The sequence below is a fragment of the Octopus bimaculoides genome, chromosome 4 (assembly GCF_046866305.1).
Source record: "Octopus bimaculoides isolate indiv1 chromosome 4, ASM4686630v1, whole genome shotgun sequence".
NCBI lineage: Eukaryota > Metazoa > Mollusca > Cephalopoda > Octopoda > Octopodidae > Octopus > Octopus bimaculoides.
Window position 1 is genome coordinate 82,771,755 of NC_142931.1, and position 20,340 is coordinate 82,792,094.

General features: G+C 34.5%; 1 protein-coding gene and 1 long non-coding RNA gene across 8 annotated transcripts in view; one reads left to right on the top strand and one right to left on the bottom strand.

Moving 5' to 3' along the window:
- LOC106882353 (DENN domain-containing protein 3) overlaps positions 1-3,436 on the top strand; it is a 59,621-nt gene extending 56,185 nt beyond the window's left edge. For all 5 annotated transcript variants that reach the window (XM_014933001.3, XM_089350868.1, XM_014933002.3 and 2 more), the window contains one exon: positions 3,022-3,436. In XM_014933001.3, the coding sequence (XP_014788487.2) occupies positions 3,022-3,261 (240 nt within the window). In that variant the 3' untranslated portion in view covers positions 3,262-3,436. The remainder of the gene's footprint in view (positions 1-3,021) is intronic.
- A 2,101-nt stretch (positions 3,437-5,537) lies between these two features.
- LOC149136107 (uncharacterized) lies at positions 5,538-19,453 on the bottom strand. Of its 3 annotated transcripts, none has more exons than XR_016241552.1 (3): positions 19,317-19,453; positions 8,624-8,673; positions 5,538-5,877 (listed from the first exon to the last, which is right to left on the bottom strand). It is a non-coding gene; the product is annotated as an uncharacterized LOC149136107 (long non-coding RNA). The 3 variants fall into 3 exon arrangements; XR_016241553.1 differs by lacking the exon at positions 19,317-19,453 and adding an exon at positions 16,219-16,358 and having other exon boundaries at positions 5,741-5,877; XR_016241554.1 differs by lacking the exon at positions 19,317-19,453 and adding an exon at positions 10,796-10,935 and having other exon boundaries at positions 5,741-5,877.
- Between the last annotated feature and the right edge of the window lie 887 nt (positions 19,454-20,340).

A 20,340-nucleotide genomic window follows, 5' to 3' on the forward strand; every position in this document is an offset into this window, starting at 1 on the left:
TGTGATTTGCAAAAGATTTGGCTGTCATTTCTAGCAGATAAAATGATTTAATGGAGGCTTAATCATTATGCTTACAAACAATAATAGAGGAATGGCTGGTATTTTGGACACTCCTTCCTTCATGGTACTGTGTCTGGACCAAGAAGCCAGTGTTGTTACTTTATCAATTTCAATTGTTTAAATGCTCTAAAAAGCTATGAATTATGGTTTATGATCTCACTTTCTTGAATTAACGAATAATAGTAAAAAATATAACCTAGAGAGAGAGTGAAAGAGACAATGTGTTTAACTGGAATGCCTTACTCAAATACACTCTTTTAGCAGGAATCTGAGGGTGGGTATCATGTTCATATATATTATTTTACTGACTAAAAATTAAATCAATTTAGATTTGATGAGTGGGAAGTGTGAAAAGTTCTATGTGTATATATTATACACATATATGCATGTGTGATAGTGTGTGGATACTTTCTGGTTGTTGTTGTTGTTGTTGGTGGTGGTGGTGGTGGTGGTGGTGGTGGCAGTGATGACCACGTCTGTGCATAGTTTTGTTTAGCATGGAGAAGCTGTGGCACATGAGTTTTCTTGTGATTTTGACCATGGGATATCTTGGTTCAAGGGCAAGGAGTCCAAGATGATTGAAAGTAATAAGCTTTTTCAGCCATCATCTATCATCAATCCTTTAGTGTTTAAACCAGCCATATCCAGCTCAAATATGCCTTCTGTTTTATGTTCAACCTGGCAAGATTCAGCCATTTATGCCTACACTACAACATCATTTTAAAACTATTCAAACACACCATCGAAATTTCAAAGCTACAAGATAATGAATGATTAATTCAAAGCAATATGAAGAAATAAATATTACATTCAACAGAGTCATCTGAATGGTAAAGAGTTAAAGATGTTGCTATTTGTTGACCTTTGAACTTCACTGTAACCTGGACAAGAGACATTATTAGCACTTAGTCTGAGGTGTCTCTTGAAGGAAGAGGCATCTCAATATCCAGTTTGTAGTTTGACTCCATGGAGTGTCCTGAAGAGACTATGTATATTAGCATGAATAAGTAACTCATACAATTACACATTACCATGATTTCACAAAGATAACCCAAATTAATATTTATTATCTTAAGTAATGCAGATTGTACTTATCTACTCAGATAATCAGCACAAAACCATGCTGTGGATTTCATATCCTTATTACTTTACACACACACACATAATTACATTCACAGGTATGACTGTGTGGTTAAGACGTTTGCTTGTGAACCAGATGATTTGTGGTTCAGTCCCACTATGCAGCACGTTGAACGAGTATCTTCTTCTACCACAGCTCTGAGCAAACCAAAGGCTTGTGAGTGGATTTGGTAGGCAGAAACTGGAAGAAACCTGAATGTGTGTGTGTGTGTGTCTGTGGCTGTTTCTCTTGGTCTTGACATTGTACAGTATCTATAAACAAGCATCACCAACATACAAACAATGTCATTTGTTTCCAGTCTTTTGTGAAAACATGTCCAGCTGCAGAGAAATATTACCTTGCTTGGAAACAGGTGAGGGTTAACAGGAAGGGCTTCAGGTCATAGGAAACCTACCTCAATAAATTCCATCTAACCCTTGTACACATGGAAAAGTAGACATTAAAATGATGATGATGAAATTCACTTATGCATATACTCTTTTACTTGTTTCAGCCATTTGACTGTGGCCATGCTGGAGTACCACCTTTAGTCGAGCAAATCGACCCCAGGACTTATTCTTTGGAAGCCTAGTACTTATTCTATCGGTCTCTTTTTGCCGAACCGCTAAGTTACGGGGACGTAAACACACCAGCACCAGTTGTCAAGCGATGTTGGGGGGACAAATACAGACACACAAACATATACACACACATACATATATATATATATATTATTATAAAATCTGGTAATTAGTCATATATTAATTAATATCGATTAATTATCAGGAGGCCAGCACATGTAAAGAATCAAAGAGATTCAGAAATATTATCTGCAATCTCAGGGGATTAAGGTACATTTTTAAAAAATAACGTCGACCACTAACGTGGACAATTAATGCGCTAGAAATAGATCACATCTTGTGTCTATTAAGACGTAAAATGTTCTCAACATGAAATATAGCAGCATACCAAAAACGTGAGCGGGCAAGACATTTAAAATCACCTAAAAAAGCATTATTAAACAGGAACTAGTTTCGGATTTAACAAATTCTTACCATTTGTCTATTCCTCATCAGCCTGATTTGTAATTTAACCGTAATCATCAGAATCGTATACAGAGTTGCCCACCGCCATGGGTGTGCGTGCATATGGTTCTGCTAATTACAGCTTAATGGTAAAATTCAAAAGTCTTCGTTTTGGCGCACTAATTCCAGGAATATATCCGCAGAAAATATTTACTGCATCTAATATATTCAGTATGAGAACATGGGCAATGGGTAAAATATTATTATAAAATCTGGTAATTAGTCATATATTAATTAATATCGATTAATTATCAGGAGGCCAGCACATGTAAAGAATCAAAGAGATTCAGAAATATTATCTGCAATCTCAGGGGATTAAGGTACATTTTTAAAAAATAACGTCGACCACTAACGTGGACAATTAATGCGCTAGAAATAGATCACATCTTGTGTCTATTAAGACGTAAAATGTTCTCAACATGAAATATAGCAGCATACCAAAAACGTGAGCGGTCAAGACATTTAAAATCACCTAAAAAAGCATTATTAAACAGGAACTAGTTTCGGATTTAACAAATTCTTACCATTTGTCTATTCAACGAGCTTCTTTCAGTTTCCGTCTACCAAATCCACTCACAAGGCTTTGGTCGGCCCGAGGCTATAGTAGAAGACACTTGCCCAAGATGCCACGCAGTGGGACTGAACCCGGAACCATGTGGTTGGTAAGCAAGCTACTTACCACACAGCCACTCCTACGCCTATCTGTATATATATTTGTACATGTAAATTTTCAATTTTTTTTTTTTCCTATTTCAGATGTGGATTGGCACCAAAGAAGGAACAATACATGTGTATAACAAGCAAACATACCAGAATGTTGTTGTTTTGGAAGGTCATGTGGATGCAGTGTATTGCTTGTTGTCTGTTGAGGACCGATATATAATTAGTGGTTCTGGCAACAAAGACAGTAAAATTGCTATTTGGAGTGTAGGAAAACTGAACTTTTTACTTAGTCGAATTTCTTCTCAGAACCAGGTTCCAGATACATTACTCTGATTGGATTAACCAGTCTGCAACTCCATCTTGACTTTTCATCAGAGACCAACCATGACTATTGACAGAGCTGACATAGAATGTACTAAACATTGGCCACAAGTTGGTATTTACTGGTTCGGGTACTAGCTGTGATCATGAATATAGCAAAATATTTGCTCGTTTCCTGGAGTAAAAAGTAATTCTAAAACATAAAGAAATAGCATGCTCTGCTCCAAACTTCATGGTTGAGTGAGGAGTGTTCGGAACAATACTCGGCTGTGAAAAACAAAAGTTGTTCCAACAAATAAGTTCCATCACTCATGCAAGTATGTGGAAATGGCTTTTAAAACAGTGGAAAAACTAAATTGTGTATATATATATATATATATATATATATATATATATATATATATATATATATATATACATTAATTCAATAATAGGATGAATTCTTTTATAAGAATTCATCAAGTAGCTTGCGTGAAAAAAATCCATCATTTATTCCCCAAAATATATTTATTTATATAAGGGCATTACTATACATGAATGCCTCATCCTAAGAGGGACTCTACCATAATAAACACATTTTTACAGAACGTGAGGAAATGCAACTCTCAAAGCTAGCCCCTTAAAGGGGCATACATGTATAGTAATGCCCTTATATAAATAAATAAATATATATATATATATATATATATTTCGTATGTGTATTTCGTGTGCAAGATTCTTGATGTGGATACGCGTGTTGAAAGAAATACAATTAAACCTTGGGAGAGGCATTATGCCGGTAATAAACACACGCACTGGTTCAGTCCTTTATTAATTTATATAGTTTTTTGTTAAATTATTTCATTGCACTCTTGCAATCTCTTCAGTAACTTGTCTCTCCACTTCCATTTGGAGAGACAAGTTACTGAAGAGATTGCAAGAGTGCAATGAAATAATTTAACAAAAAACTATATAAATTAATAAAGGACTGAACCAGTGCGTGTGTTTATTACCGGCATAATGCCTCTCCCAAGGTTTAATTGTATTTCTTTCAACACACGTATCCACATCAAGAATCTTGCACACGAAATACACATACGAAATATATATATATACAGACATATTTGAAGAAAAGCAACAAAAATTCAATAGTTTATAGCAGTACATACGTTTCGTACAAACTTCATTTATTTATGTAGTGAGAACACCACATAAGATATGCAATGAAAATGTACTCCTGAGCTGCATAATGGAAGTTCAATTTTAGAAAGTCATTTTGTAGATGTGTGCAAAAACAAGAATAGGAGAAGAAGAAAATACCATCTTGACTGGGCTGTTAATCAACAGTCTAGTGAATCAAACATGAATTTAATTTCTATATATTCTAATTGGAGGGGCAAGACAGCAGTAATTTCAATTTAGAGGAAGGTAGATTAATATAGCATTTGTATGTATGTACGTGTACATGTATGTATGCATGTATGTACGTATGTATGTATGTATGTATATATGTATATGTGTGTTTGTATCTCTTTATCTTGATATCATGTGGCTGTAAATGAATATCATTTATTTCCAGTATTCTGCAAAAACATGTCTGGCCATGGTGAATATATTACATTGCAACAGAAAGGGCATTCAGCAGTAGAAAATCTGCCTAAATAAATTCCAAGTGATTCATGCAAGCATAAAAAAGTGGGTGTTAAAATAATGATGATTACACCTTAATATATATATATATGTAAATATATATATATATATATATATCTCATCATCATCATCATCATTTAACATCCACCTTCCATGCTGGCATATACACACACACACACACACACACATATATATATATATATATACACACACACACATATATACATAAATACATATACACATATATATATATATATACATAAACATATATATAGACATATATATACACACACCATATATATAAACATACATATATATATATATATATATATATATATATATATATATATATATATATATATATATATATATATATATATATACATCGAAGAGCATAGGCTCAAATTATAAAAGATTTTTCTATTTTTCCCAAGCATCAAACTGATACACTTGCTTGTTGTTCCTACAGTTGTCTTCATCTTTGTTTTTTCTATAAATTTGAACTACATATACATTTATATATGCATAGATATGTAAATATATATACATATACCTATATATATATATATATATATATATGTATATACACACACATATATGTATATATATACATCTCCCTTTTTTGTATCACGTAACTGTCTGGATGTTTTGCGTTCTTGTCCCATTTCGTATTTTTTTATATATGATACATATAAATATACATATATCTGTTAGGATATATTTGGCTAGGAATATAAACTGCATAATCATCAGTACCATTTTCTATTTGTCTGTCAGTCTAAATTTTCAAAAGCAATCCCATCATAATTGATCTTCATCATCACCATCATTATTGTTATCATCTTCATTATTCTCATTACCACGTCCATCATCTCTACCACTATCATCTTCCTTTCCACTCCTAAAATCATTCTTATTTATCATCAACCCTACCATCATCATTATCATCACTATATTTTCATTTTTCACATTAGACAGATTTTCATTCTTCTCTCTTTTCTAAAATAAAAAAATAAAAAATGTAATGTATTTTAAAAAGGATTAAAAAATGTATAAATGTTAATATTAAATAACATTGTTGTTATTGTTTAACATGGAGGCATGTGGCTTAGTGGTTAGGATGTTGGACCCATGATCATAAGATTGTGGCTTTAATTCCTAAACTGGGCGATGCGTTGTGTTCTTGAGCAAAACACTTCATTTCATGTTGCTCCAGTTCACTCAGCTGGCACAAATGAAAGATCCTGCGACTCGGGAAGGAACTTTACTTTACCTTTACATTGTTTAACTCCAAGACAACCCAGAAATTTTTTAATTATTTGTTCTTAAAAAAGCAGGGCAATAATCATGGACTTTGCATGCCTTCCAAGAAATCAATGTGGTTGATTGTTCCTCTTGGATTTTTGAAAGTTGATAGCCACAGGAGAAAAAATATGTGCGGATAAAGAATTCTAGACAAATTATGTTCTGAGAGGAGGTACTGAGAAAGAGTGGTTAGTGTACGGCCAAATTGCATGGACACAGTATAGGTGATAAGAGAAGGGAGGAATAGTGAGTTTGCTGGATCTCAGTAAAGGTAGTATGAAATCAGCTTGGTCAAAATAAAGGTGGTATGAAATCAACTTGGTACAAGTAGCAGAGGTCACTAATAGCAAGTGGAAAAATCAAACTGTGAAGACAGCATATGTGAGCCAAAGGCTGGAATGTTGGTGAGCTAGAAAAAGCAAGATGAAGAGACAGCATGTCCGTGGGCTTAGAGTTTGGAGTGTGTTGGTGTTAGAACATTGTATACTCCAAACCATATTACAGTAATAAAGTCAGGTGGATCACAAGGAACTTCTTCATTATTACACTGGAAAGTGTTTATCCAAGTTTTAATTGAAAAATGAAGATGTTCATGTATAGAAGTATTATTATTCGAAATACATTCGGCTTTTCTATGAATAATGTTTATTATTTAGACACAAGGACAATAGTTTATGAGGGGATGAGACAAGTTGCTTGACTGGTATTTTATTTTATTGATTCCAGGAGGAAGAAAGGAAAAGTCGATCTCAGCAGGATTTGTATACAATGAAAATATCAAAAAACTTTTGCCAATCTATCACCCTTTTAAAAGATCATTGCATCAAAAGAAATTTTTATTTAGGAACATATTTTTACAGGAAGAAAAGAAAGGAAAAAATGACAAAAGATTAAATTATCAAGAGAAAAAAAAAACAATTACTTCAATAAAGAAACAAAGAAGAAAAGCAGTAAAAGATGGAGAGAAAGTAACAGGTTGTACACCCTAGTCCAAATGGTGTGTTCAGCTGCACCTTAAGGACATAATTGCAAAGGCATTGTTGCGGAGAATGGCCCGAGACACTCACTGCAACAATCACCCCAGCTTGCAGGGCTCATTTCTCAGACAGGCCGCTGTTATCCTGATTTTGCAGAGGAAATCAGTAGTGCTGGATCTGAGAACACCGGTTATAAATAACAGCCAATGAGGCTCCAGTATTTGTTTGAGCTTCCTCCTCTCTTCTGCATTACAGGCAATGATGCTGCAAAGCTGGGGGATGGAAAATCGGAACTTTGTGGTTTCCGTCACTGTTTACAATTTTGTTCCAATTGTTTTCAAATTTGGTATATGGATTAAGTTTTGTATACTAATTATGAAAATGAAATTCATTTTTCCTATAAATTCTTGACTATATTTTCACTTCAACATCATTCACAAACAGGACACTTGATTTTCACACTTCTGTATTAAATATAATTAGGGGATCTGGACAAATAAGAACAAAATCAGTGACATGGAACAAATCAATATTATAAAATAACTTCAAAAATAAATTAGTTTACAAAATTCTTGTCTAGATTTGTTAAAAGATTCATAACATTTATAAAATATAAAGTGATATTTACTGATGTAGTTCACTGTCATTTTGTTTTTGTTACCATGGAAATGTCATTATGTCATCACATCACAAACTATTCAGCTATTAACTAAAGAATGTAGAGACTAGATGAGAGGACTATTTGTACCTTGTTTAAATCGACTGAAAATATTTGGTTGTCTTCATTCTACATTTTCTGTTTCAAATTCCCTGTATGGCACAGATAAGTATAAGATCATCATAAAAATGGAGCTCAATACCAGTCCTTAAAAACTGATTTTCACATCACCATTACAATCCTTAGTTTGTTAATCTAAAGCAGTTCTTCAAAGATTTGAATCCACATCATGTCTTAGTCTTCACAAAAGTTACGCAATCATTGTATTATTGTATTTAGTGAGGAAATATAGTTGGGTTTCACACATGTAAATATGGTGAGCTGAAAAACTTAGTGAACTTCAGTTTATTCACACAATTATTCATCTGCCAATATTTGTTTTGTTGCCATAGATATGTTTTGTTTATTACATCAGAAACAAAACATTTGATTCACAAAATTCCTTAACATGAAGAATTACATTCCAGAAACAGAGTAAAAAGCATTATGTACACCAAATCATATTACATTCAAGGAACCTCTTAATTATTACATTGATGTATGTTTACCCAGGTTTAATTGTAAAAAACACAGGTGACCTACTTTTGTTTTCCTATTATGTATAGAGGTTATCTTCTTTAAGGTATCGTCGACCTTTCTATAAACATGTTTTATGATTTAGATACAAGAGCAGTCGTTTAAAGGAGGACATGAGCCACTTGACTCTTAAGTTTATCAAACATGAAAGGACAAAGGGGATAAATACCAGAAAGCTTCTTTCCTCCAACATTACCAGTTCTGTTAATCCACCATCCTCTAAAAGAAAAAAATTGTTTTTAATTATTACAAACACTGAGATCAGATTAAAAATTTAAGTTACTCTTCCTATCAGTATTTTTACCAAATTTCTTTTTATTGAGAAATGAACATCCCGGCAAAATCATTTTATTTACAACTAGCAGAGATTTAAATGGCATAGTTTGTTGAAACATGTGATACGGGGAAGTACTACATTGAGGACAAAACATTTGTAGAGTAAATGAAGGGCTAATTCAACTAAGTGACATGTCATGCATCTGTTTGGAAGATTCCAGGTCCTAACCTTGTCATGGAAAAGTGGGTGGGGATATGTGATTTTTAAATGCACCAAAAAGCTCTCAGTAGACATACTCTACTTTGCAGCTACCACGCTGAACAATTAGCAGACATAGGAACTACATTTATGTGATAAATTAAGCCTGTGGGCATGCTCAACAGCACCTCTTGAGAGAAATCTTGCATGAAAGAAATGACGTAATAAAGGTGAGGGGTGGTGGCAAGGAAGCACTTGAAAACAACACTGTCAAGCAATATTTCAGTTTGGAATCAATAGTTGTGGCTCAACCGTGCACTCCTTTGGGTAAAGAGCGTGCGACCATTGTAAGGACAACTCAATTCCCAAACCAAAACAATTCTACATGCAGTGTCCAGGCATGCAAGGTCACATTAAGGACACGGTCTCTAATTATTGTGGTTGGGTCTTAGACACGATAAATTAGTAGGCTAATGTACATGTGATATTTCGGTTTATAATCAATAGCTAAAGAACATTTGTATGGGCTTTGTCTATGCTTAGAAAGAAGACTTTGAAACTGAAGTTAAAAGAAACTGGTTGATCAGGATTTAACATATTTTAGCATATTTTTCATAATAAACATAATGTGTTCCAAACGGATTTTATTCCAAAAATTGCAACCTATGGTACTATGGGAACAGGCTATTGTTGCTACCACTTAGACAATGCAGTTTGAAGTCTACATCAGTTCATCCACTTAATACAACCTACTTATATCATTTCAGTAGCTGTTTTTTTCTAGTTTGAACAGAAGCAATGCATGGACCATGCAAGCAACCATATGTACCCCAGGAAAGGGGGGTTTCTGCCCTCAGGGGCCCCATTACACATTATGTGAAACAATTTTAAAGTCTAAAACCATCTCTGGAACATAAATAATGTATGTTCCCAATTTGGAGAAAATCAGTTGCGAACTTCAGAAGTTCTGAGGGTTTACTTACACACACATCCTCAGTTTTAAGTGGTAGAGAAATTAACATAAGTATGTCATCAAGAGTAATGTCCCTTGAACCAATGAAGCAACTAAGTTATACACGAGAAGCAAAATAGGCTTCGTAATTGACTGTTGCTAGTTCGCTCATACTCATACACCTGGCGAACATTGATTCAACTTTCATACTCTAACTTGTCTTCATTTCCTATTCTTTCCTCTCCTTTTGACTTTTATTTTCTAGCTAGCCTCCTTGCTACCATTCAATTGCCTCCTCGTCCCCCACCTTGAAACTTATTGTTCATTGTGGTGGTGGGGCATTATAACTAGATTTTTGTTCTCTGTAACATTACTACTGTCTAGTAGACTGTGAAGTTCAGTATGGAGTGTTATGAGTTAATATTAGTATGCCATTTATTTTTTATAAATATTGTAGATCTTTATCTGATTGCTTGCAATAGTGGAGAAATTTGCTGACTCTAACTCGATTTAATCTGATTAAATAGAAATAGTTCTATTTGATTGATTCATTATATGATGGTAAAACATAGTTTATAGATTAACAACAACATAGAGCATTGTGGTAGAGTCATATCATCCATTTTAACCTTGTTATAGCCACTTGATCAAGATAATATTGATAATCATTCACCTCTATTTCCATATGATTGATACAAATCTCTTTAGGAATGGTTGCTGATTTGGATACAAGGATTGCAGTTTTGAGGGGAGAGTGTAAGTCAATACAATCAGTTCCAATACTTGACTAGTACATTATTTTACCAACCCCAAAATGATGAGAAGCAAGAACATAAAAAGACAGAAGAAATGCTGTAATAAATGTTCTGTGGACTCACTGTCCTAAATTCTCCAATATTTAGTTAAATTCTTACCATTTGTTCATCATGCAATATATCTTCATTGTATGTAGCCAGAATGTTGCAGATTCTACACATTTCCTTTCTCATCAGCGACTTACAAAGATGAAGGCTAAACAGTAAAGTGTGTAAACGACCGTGTGGAAGGAGAGGTGATGAGAATGGCTCCTTTAGTACATCGCATGGTCGATACAAATAAAATATGAAAAGAGATAAATACTGTATAAGTGCCAGAAGGAAAAGAGAGACACAACCAGGGTAGAAGGTTTAAGAGAAGATTTTATTTATGGGTTCCATTATATTCCTATTGGAGTGATTTCCCCCTAAGTTATAGTTACCTCCCTTGTATTACCTTCGTTTCAGAAAATATAATCTGACCGGTAACTATACACAGTAATCTAGTGATTCCCAACCGATTTTTGCCCATGCCCAACCGAATCATTTCTAAAATCCTGATGCACCCTTGTGATATTTAATTTTTGTTTTTCAAAATTTGGTTAATGTTAACAATATTACCCGGAAACAAAATTTAAAAAAACTAGTGCAACGGACGTAAAAAATCAAGTTAGAGTCAGCAAATTTCTTCACTATTGCAAACAATCAGATAAGATCTACAATATTTATAAAAACAAATGGCATACTAATATTAACTCATAACACTCAATACTGAACTTCACAGTCTACTAGAGAGTACTAATGTTATAGAGAACAAAACTGTAGTTATAATGCGTAGGAAACGAATATGAAAAATAAAAATGTGCGGAAATCAACGGGGGTGGGGAGGACTTCGGAAAATTCACAAGAACCGAGTTTTTCCCTCATAACTTTTAGGAATTTTTTTTTTTTAATGAAAATTTTTATAAAAACCTTTCAACAGGCATAGATTACAATTATAAAGAAATTTGTGGGAAAATCTTTTCCGATGGGGTGGGGAGAGGACATCGCAAAATTCACATGATCTGAGTTTTTCGCCCATAACTTGGTAACAGTTTATCGTGGATAGCGGGTATAAATCCAAATTTTAAATATTCCTCTGAGTATTGACGAACTTTTTTTTTTTACTTGTTCTACTGTATTTTTGAATCAGCATAGCTACAGATTTCTGCGCCCCCGACTTTGGATGATCAATAACTTTCAGAAAAATGGATATTTTTAATGAGATTGTCTACGAAAATGTGTAGATTCCGAATATACAAAATTTTGTGGGGAAAGTGTTTTAGGAAGGGTTGGGGTGGTTAATTTCGGAAATTTCACCGGAGTCCACTTCAATTCGTCTTTCAAGTAAATGGATATTTTTAAATGAAATTCTCTACAAATATACCTCGGACTATGCAGATTCCGAGGACATAGGAATTTGGGAGGAAAACAACTGGGGGCTATTTTTGAGAATTGTTCTCCACTCGCGGGTGTTTCGGAACAAGTCGTCCATATTTGTTTCATTTTCTCCGTTTTGTGCGTCCGTAGATTTCTACCACACACACACACACGTATATATATATATATATATATATATATATATATATATATATATATATATATATATATATATATATATATATGTGTGTGTGTGTGTGTGTGTAATTAAAAAAGTTCAAACAGGGAATTATTCCGTTCAGTATCATGCTTATTATAGAGATTGTGTAACAAATTATGCTTTACACTTCTATATTTAACTGTGCAAGTATATTCCTTATTTTTGCTTCTGGTGTCTTCTGCCTTTCTATTAGAACCGTTTACCTGGGAATTTACTTAAAGTGAAAAAAAATCGTATGCAACAAATAAATCGTCTTAATAACATGTTTCTGTGTACCAGACTTTTAGCTGTTATTTTTAGCATAACGAGTTTTCTGGTGAGGGCGTCATTTGCCTTCTTTGCCTGTTTGTTGCTTCAGTAAAAATCTACGGATGCACAAAGGCACAAAACGGAGAAAATGAAACAAATATGGGCGACTTGTTCAGAAACACCCGCGAGTGAAGAACAGTTCTCAGAAATAGCCCCCAATTGTTTTCCCCCAAAATTCCTATGTCCTCGGTATATTTGTAGAGAATTTCATTAAAAAATATCCATTTTCTTGAAATTCCTACCCCAACCCTATCCTAAAACATTTTCCGAAATTCCTACCCCGACCCCTCCTAAAACATTTTCCCCCAAAATTTTTGCATATTCGGAATCTACATGATATAACGCATATTCGTTCAAAAAGATTTCAGTATAAACTTTCGGAAAATATGTTATTTGTGTATGTACTCTCTTAAATTTGTTAAGCTTTGGTTTGTACTTTTGTATGAAAATATTTTCTTTGTTTATCCATACTTCATCTATGGTATTCACTGAACGTAGGTTGAGTGGGAAGACCTGGAATTTGGGGAACTTATTTTTTGCACATATGTCTATGTGTTCACTCGCTGGAATCTGTCTAGTACTGGGGTCTCGTATTTGTTATCGGTGAATGGTCATTCTATTTCTTGGAGTAAGCTTTGTTTGATCTATGTAATCTTCATTACATCCTTAACATTTGGTAACATATATTAAATTCCTTGAAGAACATATAAAGTGATTTTTTACAGTAAAAATCTGTCCTGATTCGAATTTGTATGTTGTGTCTTCAATAAGATTGATGCAAGTCCCACATTTAGGGCAGCCACACTTTTTGACTGTTAGTGTAGGAATTGTGAAAGGTAATTTAGCACTTGTGAGGAATATTTTGAGGGACTTTGATTGTCTTTTACTTTTGATTATTTTGTATATTTCGAGTGCTTGCTTCATTCTTGGGTCTTGTCTTTGTAGTGGGATGTTTTGGTGGATAATATTGTAAACCTCTGTATTTCTTGCGTTGTGTGTTGGAATAAAGGGTAGAGTATTGGATGTATGTGGAGTGATTTTTGTTTTTTGTAAGTTCTTGGATATTTATTTCTTTGGTATGTAGTGAAACTACCTATCGCCATTAGATACAAAACTGCTATCGCCATTCTTCTCATTTAAATATAAACAAATGCGAGCGTAGTAGAGAACCCATTCCTTGTCATCACGTGACTGATTAATATTCGAATCGGCAACTTCTTCGAACCGTTCCCGCCAGAATGCAAACTGACCAATCACAGCCCCTAATAAGGTCACGTGATAGAGTAAAATTCTGAAGCCATCGGGAGCCCATAGTTTGTTATAAATAGCTTTAACTCGGCAACCAAATTTGTCTCGGTCCAGTTTCTCTTTGAGAACTGTTCCGTGTACCACACGACAGCAGCAGCAGCCAGCGACCACTTCAGCAGCTTCGTCCAGCCACGATGACCTCCGCCGTCGCCACATCAGCAACAAGAGTCTACTACTACTATCCAGCATCATCATCATGACCAACACGATTCTACGATTACTACTAACCAGCAACAATCTCCACCAGCGTCTACACGACCTTCTATGTACACCAAACCTCCGCGGCACATCTCTCTCTTCGATTCTGTTAGGTGACTCAGCTTCACCACGGTAAATAAACAGACAAGAGTTCTTAAACAGACAAGAAATTCTCAGCCAGCGACGAACATCTGTATAACAAGAATCACGGCCCGGCATCGATGCCACGACATCACAACTAGTGATCAGCACTGCCGCACTCAGCCTCTCCTCACTTTCACATACAGAACTTTTCCTATAGTGTACTAACGAACTGGTATAATTGCTCACGTGTCATTTACTGACTCTCTTTCTCTCTGCTGTAATAACTTACACATGTATCACTCACATACACACTTTTCCTTGTATGACGGCCTGTCTTTGATTATGTTATTATATGTCGCATTCACACTCTCACACAGACATACACTTTAACGCCATAATAAATATCTCTGTTATTCATCTAATACGGTTGTGGTCTTTCATTACTGGTCATCTATGTTATCGTCGCATAACATATTCTATATATCATCTTTGATATATATATTTGTATGTTCGACCGTGTGACACGTTTAAATAAAAGGAGTCCTCTGTTTTTCCATTCGTCACCATTTCTCCTTTTATGAGTTCGTTTAAGTAGTATTTGTTTTAGCCCCTGAAGTCTTTTATTGCAAGTTTCAGGGTTTGGGACAATTGTGCAGATTATTCTTTGCTAGATTAAAGGGAATATTATTCTTCATGTGTTTGGGATGGCATGAGGAGAACAGTAAGTATTGTTTAGAATCTGTTTGTTTGTAATTAATGTCTGTTTCAATGTTTTTATCTCTTTTGATGATTAGTACATCCAGGAATGGTAATTAAGTTTTACTGTATTCCATGGTGAAGTTGATATTATTGTTTATGTTGTTGATTAGGTTTTTGAAATCTATAAGTTGTTCAAATGTGTTCAAATTCTGACTGGAATTTAGTGAGAGAATTTCTCAAACCAGAAATGTATTGCCTCTAGTCCATATTGGTGTGGAATTGTGGTATAGAGGTTTATCACACCAAAAGATACTATAGTGGTATCATTGATTATGGATTTTAGGAGGTGGTTTAACAGATTCAGGTTGTCCCTTACAAGACTTGGTATATTTAAAATAAATTTCAGTAATATATCTAAAAAGGTGCTGAGTGAGTGTGTTTTACAATTCGGTCCTGCTACAATTGATCTAAATTTAAGGCTGGTGGGATATTGTATGTTTATGCAACTTGAAGTTTGTTCTTTACATACATTCTTAATAGTTTGGTTCTTAAGAATTTTTGAGAGACTGTAGAAGTAGCTAGTCTTGCAATTGAAATGGGTTAGGTAGTCACATTTCTTCTTTGCTAAACCTTTTTGATGTTTGTGAGTGTATTCAGTTTAGTCATTGTGTTTGATTTTTGGTAATTTACATAGTAGGTCATCTCTTTTGTAGTGTCCAATATCCATAATAGCTTTAGCACTTTCCTTATCTGCTGCTTTAGTTATAATGTTGTTGTTAGATACATGCCGGCCAGCCATGAGACTCGAACTCACATCTCTGTGATTACATGTCAAGTGTTTTACCATTAAAACAAACTGCCCAGCAACGAATTCTTCTGCAATTTTAGAACTTATAAATTTAGCTCCATAAGACGCTAACGTTAAATTCAACTTTACGATGAAAGTAAACAAACAAAGTTTGTTCTGTTTTAGAAGCGTTGAGATGTATCATGGCTGGCCGGCAACGTATTTTTCTGCATTATATGGATAATTTATCCTGATCAGGCTATTTATAGCATTATCACGCGTTTGAGAAATAAATTTATTTCTGTATCTTACAATACATCTCAACGCTTTTAAAAAAGAACAAACTTTGTTCGTTTACTTTCATCGTAAAGTTGAATTTAATGTTGTTATTGTTTATCAGTTCATGTATAATATCCCATTCCTTTCGACAGGTATTGGGCTTGATTTTAGGGTGTGGAAGTTCTTTGTAACAGAAGGTAGATATACAATAGCAAAATTTATCTAAATCTTTATTCTTACCTTACATAGGTTTGTAATTGCTCTTGTTTCTTACAATTGATTCGTCCGTGTCTTCTTTATCGCACAATTCCTATGTTAGGTAAAGTTTATATATATTCTGTAGTAGCTTTCATTGAACCACTGAATTACCAGTACTAGTTGCTTCCCCTTAACCACAATCCCATGGATTCCTTCACTCTTCCCTCATGCATGTCATAACGTTAAGATGCTGCAAGACATACACGGCCCCACAATGCCTATTCATTGACTTCTCCCCCGTAACTTTTTTCTTCTTTTTCCTATTCTTGTTTATTTTACAAACAAATCCTTTGTAACGGTCTTAACTTGTGACCTCGATTCAAATTGTAACTGACCGCTGGTCTTAGACATGTCCCATTGTGGACCATACGTGGGATTCTCGGTATTAATTTTTGTGAGTAAATTTTTCTTAAACCCCCTACAATAACTGTTTACTTTTACTTGAGTTTATTCCGTTTGCATAGATACCGCCCTTTGATAATCATGGTAGTATTTTCTTTATATATAACTTCTTGGTAACTTGGTTCTTTAAACATCCTGACCCCACCCCCTGCAGATTGCACCTACCCGTTAATAAATTGTAGACCATTACTAGCTCACTCTTTTACCTACGGACCCTGTAGCCCCTTGATGGTGAATTATATACTTTCAAACTATTGACCTTCTAGACTATTTGTCTAATCCATGTTTTCTTTCCTTTTCCTTCTTCCATTTGTTTATATTGTATGGTCTTGTTTTTTTACTCTGATGAAGCTCTGTTGCCTTAATTCGAATGCCCTGTAGAAGATAAAGAACTTTATTCTCGCATTTATTTATAGACTGCATTTTGGTAACCGATCGGAAACGGCCGTAAGATATGTCACGTCACCTATTTTGTTATGTCAAGCTTTGTATTAAAAAATAAGCTATAAATGTGGTCCAATCGATGTGTTTGTTAATCTGTGGTTTTCTCCATTTTCTGATTATATATATATATATATATATATATATATATAAATTCTTGTATCCTTGCCGTAAGGCTTTACTTCCACACACGCCAGCTTAATTTAATTCGTCCTTAGTCGAAAGACACCTGTTGTTATCTCCTGTTATTTGTATTTCTGTAACAATCTCCGTTTTTTGCTGTCCTTGTTTTCGTATACATTCGCTGCTTTCTTCCAAGGAAACACACTGTATATTGGTTGGCATTAAAAACAATATCCATGCTATGAAGCCATGTCAAAGTAGACACTGAAGCATTGAATCCTTCCAAAGTAGACACTGCCTCATTGAATCCTTCCAAACCATCCAACCCATACTATCATGGAAGATGGATGATGATATATGTGTGCATAAATACACATACATGCATACATATATATATATATATATATATATATATATATATATATATAGTGATGTCTATTGACATTCCATTGAATAAACAATGAATGAACAATTAAGTGTGTGTGTGTGTAAATATTCACTTATACCGAGGTGGTATCAAAAAGTTCTCAGACTAGTTCTGTAGCACACCAACAGAGGGCAGCACATGGTTGTGTGTGTAGTGAGAGTTGGCAGTGACCTTCATGAGGTAGTGTGCTGAGTAACATCACTGTGTTTACTTCACAAGTTGTGAAATTTGTTTTTGTGATCATGTGTATACTGTAGTCTGTGATTTTGTCACAGGCAGGAAGTTAGGAAAAAGAGCCACATGAAATTTTGTGTTAAACTTGGGAAGTCTGTTACAGAGACACTGGGCATGGTTCGGCAAACTTATGGTGACAAGGCAATGGTTTGTACACAATGTTTCGAGTAGCATGGGTGCTTCAAAAGCAGAAGAATGTCCCTGGCAAACAATGAGTGATCTGGAAATGTGGAGAAAATTCATCAGTTTGTGCATAAGGATCATCAGAGGACAATCAATAATATTGTTGATGTTGTTGGTCTGTTGTATGGGTCTGTACATGCAATCCTAATGTCTGAATTGAACATGCAGCATGTCTCTGCCACGTTTTCTCTCCACCTGCTGACCATTGAGCAGGAAGAACATCAGATTGAAGTCTGTCAAGATCTCCATCACTTGTGGGATTCTTGCCAAAAAACAACATGGTATTGCTTCCACACTTGCTCTACTCACCAGATTTAGCAGATGCAAACTTCCATCTCTTCCCCAAGATGAAAAGGCAGCTCAAAGGTCACTCTTTTAGCACAGTTGTTGAGATCCAGAGCAAATTGCAGAAGTTTCTCGACTTGCTTGCGGAAAATGACTTCCAGACGAGATTCTTAAAGTGGCAGGAACGCTGGTACCAGTGTATTGCTATGCAAGGTGACTATTTTGAAGGACATGATGTTAAAACTTAGGTAAATAAGTTATTTTTTATTAAACATAACTAGTCCAGGAACCTTTTGATACCACCTCATATGGATATATATATATATCATTATTATCATATACCATTCACTTTTCTTGCATTTTTAGATCAAACGGAATTTGCTGGGGCAGATTTTCTAAAGCTGACAAGTTAATATTTCCCCATGGCAAGTCATGTTTTTCATGGACGACTGGAAACGAAGATTGCTTGAATGAGTGATGCACATTTACAACCATCACGTGATAGCAAAAGAAACACACACACACACACACACACTCGTAATCTACAAGCTCTGAAAGGTATTTGTAGAAAATCTCATTAAAAAAGTACACATTTAAAAAAAGTTATAAGGGAACAAAGCCGACACGTATGAATTTTCCGAAACTCCTCACCCTACCCTCGAAAATAATTCCGATATAAACGGAACCAACACCATCAGAAGCGTATTTGTAGCAAATTTCATTAAAAAATATTCATTTTTCTGGAAGTTATGAGGAAACAGATTCGAGCGGAGGCACACTTGTGTGGGTATGCCAAATAAACTTCTTCACATTAAACTAATTTTAAAAATAACCATTTTTACACACACACACACACACACACAAGCGTGCGTGCGTGCGTGTGTGTGTGTTACAACAACGAAAGATTTATGATATGAAGTTAGCTATTACTAAGAGATTACTGTTAACGAAATAGGGTTGCTATGGTGACAAAATATAAACTCACGTTTAGGCGTGGAACTCTTATTTTCATAACTATAACACATTGAGATGTATATTTCTCAATTCATTTTCCCCTATGTGTCGTAAATATAAGTATATATATATAATATAACGATTATTAATAGATGAAATAAATCTTGATGTAGCTATTTTTTGTATAATAAATGATACCACACGACGCAAATCAGTTATTGATATAGCAAAGAGAAAATTCTCTAAAAATGGGAATCAGTTTTAAAACGAAAAGGTTATGATTTCTGTTTTCATTCATATAATGCAAACCATTTATGTCTAATACATAGATATTTTTTTTTTCTTTTCAGAATATAAAAATGTAAAATTCTGTAGCTGATTACCGTAGCATAACGGCTTTAGCAAAATTTGACTCTTTTTTGAAGAAATAATAAATTTATTAATAACAATAGTGATTTCAATTACACTATGTGGATGCAAATCATAAATGGAAGAAACATATGGTATTCCAGAACATCAAACAAACGAGTTGCGAAAAATTTGTTAGGGAAACGTCAAACCATTAAACTCTTTTGTCAATTGTCAAAAGCTGAAAAATGAAGCTTTTGGGGATATAATTCTACGTCTAGCGAGTATGAGCATGTATAGACCTGCCAATAAAAGAGATATAGGAAACCCATGAAGTGTGTGGCTGGGCAATCGAAAAATGGGCAGAGAAGTAAATGGAAGAAAACTTGAGATTGGCTGATGACCGGGGAAGGTGATGAAGAGAAGCAGCTGCGTTCTTTACAGTGTGCAGAAAAGCCTCCCTAGATTTTGGTTGTTGTAATAAATTAAATGATTTCACAATTGTTTTTAGATATGCAGAAAATAAATAAAATACGCCTGGCTTACAGAATCAGTAAAGAGTCGGATAAAATACCCCTGGTATTTGGTATAGCCCTTAATGTTCTATGTTCAAATCCCGCTGAGGTTAACTTTGCCTCTTTCATATTTCTAGGATTGATGAAATAAAGTACCAATCAAATATTACGATCAATATCATCGACCAATCT